Genomic DNA, 14995 nt, shown 5'->3' with positions numbered 1-14995 from the left:
GAATGTAGTATTTATTTCCTAACAACTTAGCCATTCTTAAAATTTTTTCAACATTTATTGATTTCTGAAAGACAGAGCAGGCGTGGGGGAGAGGGAGGGAAAGAGAGGGAGACACAGAATCTGAAGCAGGCTTCAGGCTCCGAGCTGTCAGCACCAGCCTGATGCAGGGCTCCAACCCACAAACTGTGAGATCATGACCTGAGCCAAAGTCGGATGTGAACTGACTGAGCCACCTAGGCACCCCTCAACTTGGCCATTTGGAAAAAAAAAATGCACGTATATTGAAAAGTGTTTTATTTATATTTTTATCTCATTCTCAGATGACTATAAATAACTCAGATGAGTCCTTAAATAACTTCCATTCTTAACTTCTGCAGTTAATTACCACGGGATGTGTGCACCTGTGGGCACGGCACAACTTCCCAGACTTTGGAATTAGATTGGACCCTACCACCTACATTTCCTCTCCCACGCTGGTTTTTATGCAGCACTTGCTTTTTTTATTATCACAGCTCCCATAAAGTCAGCTTTGCAAAGATATGAGGTTATTGGAGGAATGTAGGGCCATTTAATATTACAACTTTGAACAACCTTGAGCTCGTAATTCACATGGTGTTTGACAGTTATGGAGCATCACTGTATTTCACTTGATGTTTTCTAATCCCCCATAGCCCCTCTGTGAGTTCAACATGGCTCTCTGGGGTGCCCTGGTACACAATCTGAGAAGATCAGGTTACTTTTACAAGAAAGCTTGTAGCAGTTGATCTTGGGGTTAGTCTGGCAGCTTGGTGATATCATCAAAGATCCACCCTTCTGCCAAGTTGGACTTCTTGGTGTCAAGATAGCTGCATGGCGCCGGCATCACATTCTTGCCCCACGGTGCAGCTACCAAAGTGAGAACGGAAGGAAGAGAGGTGTGACTGGGCCTGCTGGTGGATGGTGCCCACAGCGGCAGAGACACCTTGAACCAAACAAGGCTCTAAACAGGGATTAAAAATCAGAGGCCTCTGTCATGTCAACCAGACCTGGGATTGGAAGGGTGAGAAGTTTGCCAAGCACAACACGTTCTCAGGAAGGCGCTGTCTCACTAGCCCGCGGGTTATTCTAGCAGTTGCTTACGGAGACAGCAGTCCACGCAAGAGATGGTGGGTTGTGGAAGTGGGTTGTTGTGCATGAGTGACACTCCGGTCTTCTCTGGAGAGCCACTGCCTTCAGAGCTGCTGAGACAGGCCGTGGCTCTGGCTGAGGAGGCATTCTGTGTCTGGAGGGCTGACATCTAGTTGGCCGGGGGGTGAGGGAGGGGACGCCCGATCTGAGATTTGAATGTGCAGGGGAGGTTGGCCAGGGGGCTCAAAACAGGACTCCAAACAAGGGAACAGCGCCGGCAGGGAGGGGTGCAGGCACGTGGCTCATCCCATGAGTCGTTGAGAGTTCATGTGGCTGGAGGTGAGTCAGGGTGGGACTCACAGCCTGTGTGGGTGTGGCTGGCTCCGGGAGTTTGGTTTTGCCCTGGAAGCCACAGGAAGGGCTGAAAGGTTTTGATGCAGGGAAGGCTGTGAGGAGGGTCTGGGGAACAGCAGCGATAGTCATGTGGCAGAAATTTCTGGCGCTCACAGAACGCCTTCCTTTTTCCTCCCTGACACAGACTACATTTCCCAGACCCCTTTGTGGTCAGGCAAAGCCATAGGACGGACGTCTGGTCAACCAGATATGGAGCAAAGTGGTATTTGCCATTTTAGGCCTGGCCTATAAGAACGTCCCCCACGTCCTCTCTCTTCCCATCCGCTGGCTGGTGCAGAAGATCTGAGGACCTACATGGTTGGTCTCCAAGGTGGAAATGGCTTGGGTCCCTGAGTCACCATGTCATAAAGGGACTGCTATTATGTCAACAGTGAATGGATTTTTATTATGTTAAGCCATCAACATGTCAGGTCCTTTGTTACATGGGCAGCCGACTCTGACGAATAGGCACTCCGACAAACCACAGTAGTAGGTGCTCCTGCTCGGAGTCGGGCACTGTGCTAAGTGCACGGTCTCAGGTAATCTGCACAACACCCTTATGGGGATGGGGAACGCCATCTGCCCACTTTTCCAGAAGAGAACACTGAGGCCACGGGAAAAGCCTGAGCCTCACCTGCACCCAGGTGCTGACCTGTGCCTTGCTGGTTCCCAGTACGAGAGGAACAGATTAAAACTGGGTGAGGCAAGGGCACCACATGAGGAGCTCTGGTCACCCCAGCTGGGAGTTCCCGCCTGTGACATGGGGAAGGTAGCAGATGACTGTAAATGTTAACTGAGGGAAGGCATGTGAGGTGTCCGGTGCGGGGCCTAGAACCTGGCAGGTGTATTGTGAACATTTGATTTTTTTTTTTCCAAGACCCTAAGCGAGAACTCATGAAGCCCTGAGTGAAACCAGGGGAGACATATTCTGGAAGCAGCTGTTGGCAGGACTTGGGCAAAGTGTGAAGGAGATGGGGAAGCACAAGGCTGGACAACTGTCTTGTGTTGCCATTTGCAGGGACACGGGAGAAGGGTATGAGACACCTTGTACAGTGTGCTGTGGGAGCAGAGGAGGGAGAGCACAGGGCTCAAGATAATCCACCCTAAACCTTCCGAGATGTGCAAATCTTCAGAAGAGGGGCTGTATTCCCAAGCCTCTAGCTGAAAAGAGCTTTTAGCAAACTGTCAAGCAAGCCCTTGATGGATTGGCTCTGTCCTGGAGCAGATACTTTTTATCTCCACAACCTTGGGCAAGTTCTGCAATGTCTTTGTGCCTTGGTTTGTCTTTGTGCCCTGAAGATAGGGATAAGAAATCATGGGGTTGCTGTAAAGAGATGCAGTATGCTCAGCACGGTGTTAGATATGCAGCGGTGGTGTTTGGTCAACAAGGGGTAGACATTTCTCTACATTCTTGTATCCCTTTTATCTGTTATTTCTTTATGGATCTCTCTCTGTACAGAAAAATATTCAGGTAATAGTTACAAGCACTGAAAGATTCTTTGCTCGTCTTATTCACTGCTACACTTTCAGTTAGCTCTTACAACTAGTTCACGGTAGGTACTTAAATATTTGTTGAATGGATGAATAAAGAAACCCATCTCTCTCCTCTTTATCTCTTTCTTCATCCCTCCCTTCCTTCCTTCCCTCCTTTCATCCTTCCCTCTTTCTATCCATCCATCCATCCATCCATCCATCCATCCATCCATCCATCCACCTATACATCCATTCATCTAAAAAAGTGAGTAGACTGTAGTGGCTTAACCCACAAGTTTTTTTCCCCAATTGTGATAAAATACACTTATCGTAAAATTTACCATTTTAACCACTTTTAAGAGTATAGTCCAGTGGCATTAAGTACACTAACATGGCTGTGTAACCATCTCTACAACTTTTTCAGCCTTCCAAACTGAAACTCCGTACCTGTTAAACAACTCCTCTCCATTCCCCTCTGCCTAACCCCCAGCCCTTGGCAACCACTATCTACTTTCTGTGTCTATGACTCTGACCACCCCAGGGACCTCATATAAGCGGAATCAGGCAGTATTTGTCCATTGTGACTCAGCCCACAAGTTTTTCAATCACAAAACCTATGTGACCCTGGGGGGCGCCTGGGTGGCTTAGTCGGTTAAGTGTCCGACTTTTGCTTAGGTCATGATCTCGCGGTTCGTGGGTTCGAGCCCCGCGTCGGGCTCTGTGCTGACTGCCAGCTCAGAGCCTGGAGCCTGTTTCAGAGTCTGTGTCTCCCTCTCTCTCTGACCCTCCCCTGCTCACGCTTTCTCTCTCCTAGAAATAAATAAAAATATTTTAAAAAAAAAAACAAAAAACAAAAAACCTATGTGACCCTGGGAAACATACCTTTCCTGAATCTCCAATTTCCCATGTGTAAAATGCTATAATAGTAGTACCTGCCTCACAGGCTTGCTGTGAGCTTTAAATGAGATAATACATATACAGGGTCTGGCATGTAGAAGGCATGTAGTAATTGCTCTCCCGCGTGGGGTCCCAGCCCGATGGGGCCCTCCTTGTGCTCACATGCTGCTGTCCTTTGGGCCCTGATGGCGGCCGCAGGGAGCTGGGGCCCTGGGCCCTCCATCTCGTGCCGGGGAAGGCCTGGGGTGCTCCCCAGGTGGTGCGGCTCGGCCAGCGCCTTCTCCCCTTGTTGGCAGAAAGCTCAGCAATCCTTGACCATCCCCTGCCCTGCCCAGTTGAAATTAAAAAAAAAAAAAAAGTTTCCTCTTTTGGGCCCCAGGGCCACCTCCCACGCGCGCTTTATTGCTTTCTTGGCACCCTCAGGGAGCCTCCGCGGCCCTTTAAAAGGGGCAGAGCCCCAAGCAGGATCAGCAGCCGGGGTCCCGAGATAAGAGCCAGGACGGCAGGTGCGGCTTCCCAGCCAGCTGGGGCGAGAGCAGGTGCGGGGCCGCGTTGGCCCTGATGTCTGCGGAGGTGAGCCCACAGCTGCTCTGCCTCTGCACCCTGCGCAAGGCGGGGGCGCCAGGGGCTGCTCTCGGGGCTTTCCTCCCACCTGTGCCCACTCTCCCTTTTCCCTGCTGCAGGCGGCCGCGTCTGCGTGTGACCCTGAATTTGGCAGGGGTAAGAGGAAGGAGCCCAGCATGGGCGGCAGGTGCCGGGGGTCCTGGTTCGAGCGGTTCCTGCAGCCCTGTCTGGTCGAACTGCTGGGCTCGGCCCTCTTCATCTTCATCGGGTGCCTGTCGGTCATTGAGAACGGGCCGGACACTGGGCTGCTGCAGCCGGCCTTGGCCCACGGGCTGGCCCTGGGCCTCATCATCGCCACGCTCGGGAATATCAGGTGAGACCGGCTCCGAGGGGAGAGCCCAGGCCGACCTGAGCAGGCGAGGTGGGGAGCAGTCAAGTTTCCCAGCGTTGCAGATTGGAGCGTGGGCTGGGGACTCATACTGCCAGGGTTCACATCCTACCTCTGCAGCCTATGGGCTCTGTGGCTTTGGGCAAGCCCCTCTCCAAACCCCAAACTCCCCACCCATGAAATGGGGAGAACAGAGTACTTTTTAGTCTTTTTCCTCAAGTTCACACATATACAATGTACTGGGTTACAGTGCCAGGCATTGTTCTAAGCCCTCCCTTCCTTCCTTCCTTCCTTCCTTCTTTTTTTTCTTTCTTTCACCTCTCACTCTGTCTCTCTCTCTATATATTTTATGTGTTTATTTATTTTGGAGAGAGAGGCTGAGCAGGGGAGAGGCAGAGAGAGAGGGAGGACAGAGGATCCAAAGCAGGCTCTGCATTGTCAGCGCGGAGCCTGATGCCGGGCTCAACCCCACAAACCATGAGATCATGACCTGCGCTGAAGTTGGATGTTTAACGACTGAGCCACCCAGATGCCCCTCTAAGCACTTTCTAAATATGAGCTCATTGAATGCTCTCAACCACCCCTTGAGGGTAGTTGCTATCATTATCCCCACTTTCCTGGTGTGACTGAGGAAGGCCACGTGACTTGTCCGAGGCTTCGTGGTTAGTAGGTAGCAGAGCCCCCGCGCTGAGGGCTTCATGGGAACCAAATGGCACCAGGCGCTCAGTTGCTGCGGTGTTGTTGCTGTTAGAAGGGGGTTTTCCTTCAGCCTGGGGACCTCTTCAGGGCCCGGACTCGTAAGGGGAGGCCAGGATACCTCTCTCTGCCTCCTATATTGGGGTCTGGGGTCTCATTCTGGCTGATGGCCACATCTCTGGAGGGCTGGAGCTCTGAGTGAGTCGGGAAGGAGTTAAGGGATGGTCGCCCACCGTGGGCACTGGGTGTAGGGAACCCCGTTCCTACGGGGCTGCCCTCTCCTCCCCGGCCCTCGCCCACATCCCACCCCAGGGAGAACGGGCAGGATCTGGTGCCTGTGTTCTCCTTGGGCGAGGCCCTTGGCTCACTCTGCAGAGAGCTGCCGGGCCGTCCTGGGGGGCCTCCTGGGACACCTTCCCTCGGTCTCAAGACTTCCTTCTGCTTTTGCGGGTGACAGTGGTGGTCACTTCAACCCTGCGGTGTCCCTGGCGGCCATGCTGATCGGAGGCCTCAACCTGGTGATGCTCCTTCCCTACTGGATCTCACAGCTGTGCGGGGGGCTGATCGGGGCTGCCTTGGCCAAGGTGGGTGATCCCCGGGGGGGCTGGGCTGCTGGAGTGTGGGAGGGGAGTGGGGAGCTGAAGGCGCCCGGCTTTTTTTTCCTCTGGACTTTTCCTCCATTGGGATTGGGCGGGTCCTTTTCTCCGGGGAAGGGGCCTTTGGTTGTCTTAGACACGCCCTCTTCTGTGTGTAGACACAGCTCTTCCCTGGACAGACTAGGAAGCAGAATGTGGGACTTGAAGTTTCTCTCCCTGAGACCATTTCTGGCTTTGGATAATGTTTCTAGTGTTTTGCCATTCGTTCATTTACTCGTTCATTTATTCATTCACTCACTTGTTCATTCATGCTACAAACTGAGGGTATGGGAAGACTATGGTAGGTCTCCTTGAACCAACTTCTCTGCGTGTTCTCCAGTTTGCCTGCCTTTAAACTGAGTCTCTCTACCCTGAGTAGACTGAGTTAACATTCAGTTTATGTCTGGAATCTTCTCCTCCCCGCAGGACAGCTAGCTCCTCCTCCCCACCACTCAAGTTTTAGAGACATCACTCCACAGATGGACTCCCTCCGTCTTTTGCTCTCTCCCTCCCTCCTTCCCTTCTCTCTTTTTCTGTCCTTCCTGTTGCTGATAAGTGAGTCCAGCCAGGGGCCCTGTAAGATGTAGGGCTTGTGGGCACGTGTGTTGGGGGCCATGGGGTCGGGTTGGGGGGACCGGGGGGCGCCTGTTAGCCTGGCTGGGGTTTGGTCTGGAGCTCCAAGCACTGGCCCGTTGCAAACTTTGGTCCGGAGTCCCATCTTGCTGTCTTCCCCGCCTTGGTCTCCCCGGGTTCCCCTTTGAGACCCCGCTCCCCTGTCTGCAGACTGGGGGCTGGACCTTCCCGCTCTGATCCAGGCTCTCCCTCCAGCCGGGCCACTCGCCCACCTGCCGAACAATAGTGAGCAGTGCAGGGTGGAGGCTCTGGTCACTGACACCCTCCCTGCGAAGCAATTTACACAGCTTCTCTAGGGAAGTCTCGGGCTGCTTCACAAGAAGCCACAGTTGGTTCTGAGAGGGCACTCGCTGTCTGAGCTCAGAGTGCAGATTATCGTCACCTCCACTTTAAGGAGGAGGAAACGCAGGTACAAGGATGTCAGCTGCTGGCCCAGGTTCAGCTGAGCCGGTAAGAGGCAGAGTCCAGGTTCACGTCCAGAGTCCAGAAGCTTGCTCTGCTCTCTTCCCTTTCCAGGCTCCGTGATGACCCCGAGGCTGATTTCCTGGGAAGCTTCGGGGCTCCCTCCCCCCTTCAAAGGGGCCCTAAAGGGGGCTGGTGGTGGGTGCAAAGTCTGCTGAGCAAGGTATTTTTGTGTTCTTTTTTTCAAAGAGGATCATCTAGTCACGTGAGCTTTAGGCCCCCAGCACCTGTATCCACCGCTGGGTGACCCCGTGTGACAGATGGGCCAGAGGCGGCTCTGAAGAGTCCAGTGGCTCTCACTGAGCCACACAGTAGGAACCGGAGCTGGGACACGTCTGACTGGGGATTGGACAGAGCCTGTCACTGGCCCCTGCGGTTAGGGGCACGCGCTTGCCCTCAGCTCCCCGCCATCCCTCTCCCCTGCCCGAACTGTGAGGCCGAAGGGCTTGTGTTCTCTCCACAGGCCGTGAGTCCTGAAGAGAGGTTCTGGAACGCGTCTGGGGCGGCCTTTGTGACGGTCCAGGAGCCGGGGCAGGTCAGGGGCGCGGTGGTGGCCGAGCTTGTCCTGACGGCCCTGCTGTCACTGGCTGTCTGCATGGGCGCCATCAACGAGAAGACGCAGGGCCCTCTGGCTCCATTCTCCATTGGCTTTGCCGTCACCGTGGACATCCTGGCAGGGTGAGCGGTCCTGGGCCAGCCTTTGGGGTTGGGGTCTCCAAGGAGGCGCCATTATTCCCCTCTAGTAAGTTACTGCCGTGGTGGAATGTGGGCCTCAAATGACCCTTCTGACTTCATTCCAAGGAAGTCGGAAAACTAGCTTCTCATGTGAAATTTCCTTTTTTTTTTAAAAAAGTTTTTTTAATGTTTATTTTTGAGAGAGAGAGAGAGAGAGAATGACAGAGCACGAGCAGTGGAGGGTCAGAGAGAGAGGGAGACAGAGAATCTGAAGCAGGCTCCAGGCTCTGAGCTGTCAGCACAGAGCCTGATGCAGGGCTCGAACTCACGAGCTGGGAGATCAGGACCTGAGCTGAAGTCGGACGCTTAACCAACAGAGCCTTCCAGACACCTGGAAATTTTCCTTTTCTTTGTAGCATCAATCAACCATTTCTGGGGGCTGTGTTTGTTCAGCTGGTGGGCAGCCAGGTTTTAGCCTCAGACTTACAAAGAGCATTCATACCCATTGACTCATCTAGGGTGGGCCCCTCCGGGGGTGTGGGAGGGAGGGGGTTAAGGAGACGAGCTTGGATCAGGGATTATTTCTCCCATCTTATATATGAGGAAACTGAGCTCAGAGAGGACACAATGACTTATTTGAGGTCATAGGACAGTGGCAAATTAAAGGACAGATCTGGGACAAGAGCCCAATCTCCTAGTAAAGGGGACAAGGAAAACTCCCTACTTTTAAATGTTTATTTGAGAGAGAGAGAGAGAGAGAGAGAGAGGAACTGTGACATCATGACCTGAGCTGAAGTCGGACACCACCGACGGAGCCACCCACGTGCCCAGAGGGAGCCCCACCTCCTTTCCTTCTCTGGACACAGAACCAAGTCTAGGCTGTCCGAGCTCTGCCCTGCCGCCCACCCCGATGCCTCCTTTGGGAGGTGGCGTCTGGGGAACTTGTGGGGGAAGTGGGAAGCAGAAAGTGCGAGTAAAGCTGCAGCAGTGCTTTGCTGCCCCCTAGCGGCTGCTGCTCCATTTACAAGCCAACGATTCATCCTTTTGACTTTGACATGGGATCCGGGAGACTGTCAGCAGCCAGGCTTGCATGAATGGGGCAAGGATACTGCCACCAGAACCAGAGAGGTAGCCCTGGAGAACAGCCCTCCCCCTCCCCCCGTAGGAGATGCGGGGCCCCAAGGCTGTGTCACAGCAGGGGCTAATAAGGCTTAGCTCTATTAAACACTTGTATGTGAATTATATTATGAGTCCTGGGGTCTTAAATGCGTTTTCACATTCGCTCCTGACAACAGCCTATGAGGCAGGTACTTTCGCCTCAACTGAAGGTCACACAGCTAGAAAGAGCTGGGCTGGGTTTCGAATCCAGGTCAGCAGGACTCTGAGGTTCATGGAGTCGAGGACGACTGCTTGCCCCGGCTCTCTCAACATTGGCGAGGACCTAGACCCATCTTCTCTTCCTGTCATCACTGAACAGACTCTCTCTGCTGTCTGTTCTTCTAGAAAGGCGTATGGGGAGTGACAGACAAGCCTTCCAGTTCTTGCTGCTAAGAGCCTCTTCTCCTGTGTCTTCTTTGGGACCCCCCCGCCCTCGCTGCCCAGAGCCCCATGATATGGTGGCTTCAAGAGGGTTTCTGGGTGGTGTGTGGCCTAGGTCCGGTTGGGGAAATGAACTTGACCTTCACGTGGGTTGGGGCCTGGCTGGGATCCTGGTGACCGCGTGGCTGGGTGTCTGCAGGGGTGCTGTGTCTGGAGCCTGCATGAATCCTGCACGTGCCTTTGGACCTGCTGTCATGGCCAGTCACTGGGACTTCCACTGGATCTACTGGCTGGGCCCGCTCCTGGGCAGCCTGCTTGTAGGAGTGCTCATCAGGTAGGAGCGTGACATGGGGTCCTGGGCCCCTCTCGTGGGCACCTGGTGACAGTTCCCAGAGCACGAAGGGCTAGAGGGCTGGCATCTCACTTGGGTTTGAAGAAGGGAAGGGGGAGTCTTCTTCAGAGGCCAAGATTATGCCTCTAGGGCCTTTGTTTCCAAGTGACAGAAATCCATCTCAATGGAGTTTATGTCACAAGGGGAAATTCAGTCGCTCAGGCAAACGAGAGGCTCACAGGTGACACGGGCTCAGGTGGTGCTCCAACAATGTCTGTGGGACTCAGGCTTTCTCGGGGGCTCTGCTGTCCTCTGGGCAGAGCTCCGAGAGGCTCTCCAGTAGAGGCACAGATGCTCAGCGGAAGGGCCAGGCTTCTATCTGAGCAGCTGGACAGCCCCAGAAGGAATAACAACAACAGCTCTAGCAAAAGGCCGGGGTCCGGCGCTCCCCGGTTTGGACCAGCGCAGCGTGGGTCATGTCCACCTCTGAATCCGTCACTGTAGCCATGGGGCTCAGGCGCTCTTACTGGCGATGCGTGGAGTTGGGGCGAGGTCAGCCCCACCCGCACAGCCATATGGACCACAAGTAGGGGAGCTGCTCGGGGCGGGGGGTCCTGTCCACAGAGAAGACCACGGAGATGGTGCCCCCAAGAGCATGCACGCCAGGAGGTGCCATTCACACTCAATGCAACGTGGACAGAGCTCCCTGGCCTTGTGCAGTGGGTACCAAGGTCATTGCCATCGCAAGGATAGTATCCACTTCACTGCTTCTCCTGAGCTCTCCTTTTGTGAGCTTTGAAGGTCGGCAGGGGCCTGGGTTTGGTTTGGTTTTTATTTTTTCTGCTCTAGGGCCCGCAGGGATTAGGGTCTGGATTTGGTACACATTGAACCTACCTCCCGCGGCCTGGGAGGGCACAGTCACTGGGCTGGGCTGGGCTGGTCGCTTGTGTTTGCCGTCATCACCCACCTGCCGTCAGGCTTAGCCGATGGGCTGGTGATGAAGACCATCACTATCGCTTTCGAAATGGCTGAGGCGAGCATCTTCAGGGAAAGGTTACTGGGAAGCAAACATAGAAGAATTTCTCCCTTTCCCCACGGGGATTTGGCTACTGAGGCTGGAAAGGCTCAGGAGAGCATCTCTCTGGAGAATTCTGGGCCTGGAGGCACTTGAGGAAGGGCTGGGTCTCCCCTCTAGGGGCTTGAGGGCCTCACGGGGCCATCTTTTTATTATTATTATAATTATTTTTTTTTTTAGGTTCATCATTGGAGATGGGAAAACCCGCCTAATATTTAAGGGACGGTGACCCTGAGATGGTGGCATTGCTGCGGCCTGGGCGGACTGCAGACTGGTCACCTCCTGTACTTCCTGCCTGGGCAGAGCCCCAGAGGAGCCGCTGACTTGCTTCCCCCCACGAGCGCCCGGCTTCCCAGCTAGACAGACTGCTGCTGAGTTCTGAGGGTGACCCCCGTTCTCTGAACTCCGCGGTGCTCGGCCGCGATCCCAGCCCAGAAGCAGGTTACCGGTGTGAGGGAGGGAGGCTCTCCAGAGCTGAATAGGCGGCTGTCTATACACAGGAGTTCACTTTCCCCGGCCCCTTTCCTTCTCCTGCCCCTGCTCCCGACTTTGCTGTTACAGAAGGGCCTTCTGGGGGTTTCCTTGCTTCCTGAGCTGCCAGGCTAGCTTCGCAATAAATAGTCCACTATTTCCTTTCCAGTGCACTTACCTTTCATTTCGGAAATGGGTGCTGCCGGGGAGGAAGCAAAAATCTGGGCCAGGCCTTAGCCGTCCAGAGCCCGGACTAGAGTCCAGCATCAAGGCAGGTACTGAGGGTGCGGGCCGCCCAGAGCCTGTCTCCCAGCAGGCCAGACCCATCCTGGAACTCCGCCGGGAGCTCAGAGTTAGTCCCTGATCAGAGGCCGCAGGGCCCCGAGAAGCCCCACGCAGGGCCCAGGGTCTGGTTTGGTCCCCGATATCACCTAGGACACAGATCAGCCCACTTGAGGCGCTCGGTGGGGGGAACAGGGTGGGCGTGGGGGTCGGCCAGAGCTGTAGGGACCTCCCAAGGAGATCGATAACATGGCCTAACATAGGTCTGGAGAGACAGTGGTGTTTGGATGGAAGAAACGACGATCAGAATAAGGAGGGATTAAAAAAAGATAGACACATTCCTAATTTCACACCTTCCAAAAAGAATGCATCTTCTCTAGAAAACCTACGGGTCATTTACGGAAGAAGGTCATTGTAACACCGTCAAGGAGTGCGAGGGAAAAGTAATTCTCAACGACCAATGAAGACTCCCCCACTTCTACAAGATGAACAAAATGCTCACCTGAGTTAAAAATGAAAACAAACAAACAAACAAACAACTCCCTAGAGAAAGTCGCCAGCATGCTGTGCAGCTGCCAGATGCAAAAACACACACACCACACACCACACACCCAGAGCAGCTTTTGGAGACAAGGAGAATAACAAACAAGAATAATAACCACAAACCTAAAAAAAAAAAAAAAAAAGAAAAAAGACAAATTGAGGAAATACTATGATAAAACCAGAAACACGCAAATTAGAACATTTACAAAGCGTGACAAGTGTGAATAGTTACTGTTTCATTTGGCTAAGTGATGAAATAAAACTTTGTGGGATACTTGGGTGGCTTGGTTGGTTACGCATCTGACTCTTGGTTTCGGCTCAGGTCATGATCTAAGTTTGTGAGATCAAGCCCCGTTTCAGGGTCTGTGCTGATAGCTCAGAGCTTGCTCAAGATTCTTTCCCTCTCTCTCTGCCCCTCCCCTGCTTGTGCTCTCTCTCTCTCAAAATAAATAAACATTCAAAAATATGTAAATAAAAAAGAAATAGACTTTTGGTAAATCCAGTAAATAACAAAAATATACACATACATGCATATATACAAACATACACGTGTATGTATACATGTACACACGTATACACATGCATGCCTATGTGTGAGCACATGTGTGCTAACACTGATCATGTATTCTGTGCTCGGTGCTGTGCGTAATGCTTTACATGCATTATCCCATTTGCTCCCCACAACCCTATGAGGTAGCATAGTGGGTTGAATAGCATCCTCCACACTCATGTCCACACTCAGGAACCTCAGAAAGTGACCGTATGTGCAAATAAGGTCTTTGTAATTTAATTAAGGTAAGGATCAATCGAGGTGAGATCAGGATGGGTTAGGTAGTGGCCCTAAATCCAATGGGAGTGTCCTTAGAAGAGACAGATGGACACGCAGACACAGAGAAGAAGGCACATGGAAGAAGGACGGGGGCAGAGACTGAAGTCACCGCGTCACACGCAGGTACCAGGAGTCCCCGGGAGCCACAAGAGGCAAGGAGGCTTTCTCCCCTACCACCTTGGAGACGGCGTGGTTCTGCGGATACCGACTTCAGCCTCGTGGCCTCAGAACTGGGAGAGAATAGATTCCGGTTGTTTTAAGCCATGCAGTTTGGGATGATTTGTACAGCAGCCCCAGGAAAGTAACACGGGCAGGTACTCTCACCCCTTCTCATGTTCCAGGGGAACAAATGCAGATTCCAAGAGATGGTGTCACCCAGAGTCACACAGTCCATTGGCAGAACCAAAACCCAAGATCAGGGATGTTTGACTATAGGGTACATGATCTTTGTCATCACACTTTACTGTTTCTGAATAAGGGACAGATATGCCTGATCTCCCATTTGTCTGTTAGTTCCCCATTCAGAGGCGGACAGAAAGACATGCACTGTAACTCTCTCTTTTATTTAAATTTTTTTTATGTTTTATTTTTTGAGAGAGAGAAAGAGAGCGCGCGCGTGCAAGGGAGGGACAGAGAGAGAGCGAGACACAGAATCCAAAGCGAATTCCAGGCTCTGAGCTGGCAGCACAGAGTCCGACGTGGGACTCAAAACCACAAACCGGAAGATCATGACCTGAGCCAAAGTCTGATACTCAACAGACTGAGCCAGCTAGGCGTCCCGCACTGTAACTCTTCTCACTGCTTACTTAAGTTGGGTTTCAAGTCCTGGTCTTTCATGACAATTTCTAGACCATAAGCTCTCAAGAGGAAGGTTATTGCTAATTCATCTTTGTTTCTTCACATTCTTTGGTGGCAAGAATGGCACAGGCTACAGCACAAAAAAAAAAAGACACTCAGATCAACGGAACAGAATAGAAAACCCAGAAATGGACCCACAAACATATGGCCAACTAATCTTCGGCAAAGCAGGAAAAAACATCCAATGGAATAAACACAGTCTCTTCAGCAAGTGGTGCTGGGAAAACTGGACAGTGACATGTGGAAAAATGAACCTGGACCACTTTGTGACACCATACACAAAAAGAAACTCAAAATGGATGGAAGACCTAAATGTAAAACAGGAAGCCATCAAAATCCTAGGGGAGAAAGCAGGCAACGACCTCTTTGACCTCAGCCGCAGCAACTTCTTACTCAACACGAGTCTGGAGGCAAGGTAAACAAAAGCAAAAATGAACTACTGGGGCCTCATCAAGATAAAAAGCTTCTGCACAGTGAAGGAAACAATCAGCAAAACTAAAAGGCAACTGATGGAATGGGAGAAGGTATTTGCAAATGATATATCAGATAAAGGGTTAGTATCCAAAATCTATAAAGAACTTATCAAACTCAACACACAAAAAACAAATAGTCCAGTGAAGAAATGGGTAAAAGATATGAATAGATACTTCTCCAAAGAAGACATCCAGAGGGCCAACCAACACATGAAAAGATGCTCAACGTCACTCATCATCAGGGAAATGCAAACCAAAACCACAGTGAGACACCACCTCACACCTGTCAGAATGGCTAACATAAATAAGAACTCAGGCAACAACAGATGTTGGTGGGGATGTGGATAAAGAGGATCTCTTCTGCACTGCTGATGGGAATGCAAACTGGTGCAGCCATTTTGGAAAATAGTATGGAGGTTCCTCAAAAAATTAAAAATAGAACTACCCTATGACCCAGCAATTGCACTACTAGGTATATATCCAAGGGACACAGGTATGCTGCTTCAAAGGGACACATGCACCCCAATGTTTATAGCAGCACTATTGACAATAGCCAAAGTATGGAAAGAGTCAAAATGTCCATCGATGGATGAATGGATAAACATGTGGTGTATAGAGACAATGGAGTATCACGCGGCAATCAAAAAGAATGTAATTTTGCCATGTGGATG

The 14995-nt window shown here is 52.0% G+C and overlaps 1 protein-coding gene across 1 annotated transcript in view; it reads left to right on the top strand.

The window, feature by feature from the left end:
• AQP8 (aquaporin 8) overlaps positions 1 to 11501 on the top strand; it is a 22798-nt gene extending 11297 nt beyond the window's left edge. Inside the window, exons 2-6 of the mRNA XM_077760294.1 lie at positions 4554 to 4807; positions 5976 to 6102; positions 7712 to 7926; positions 9662 to 9796; positions 11049 to 11501. Coding sequence (XP_077616420.1) covers positions 4554 to 4807; positions 5976 to 6102; positions 7712 to 7926; positions 9662 to 9796; positions 11049 to 11097 — 780 coding nt within the window. The 3' untranslated portion in view covers positions 11098 to 11501. The remainder of the gene's footprint in view (positions 1 to 4553; positions 4808 to 5975; positions 6103 to 7711; positions 7927 to 9661; positions 9797 to 11048) is intronic.
• Positions 11502 to 14995: the final 3494 nt, after the last annotated feature.

This window comes from Crocuta crocuta, unplaced genomic scaffold (assembly GCF_008692635.1).
Source record: "Crocuta crocuta isolate KB4526 unplaced genomic scaffold, BGI_CrCroc_1.0 scaffold73, whole genome shotgun sequence".
Lineage (NCBI taxonomy): Eukaryota > Metazoa > Chordata > Mammalia > Carnivora > Hyaenidae > Crocuta > Crocuta crocuta.
Note: the sequence above shows the minus strand (reverse complement) of the source record. Positions and strands in the feature narration are given on the sequence as shown.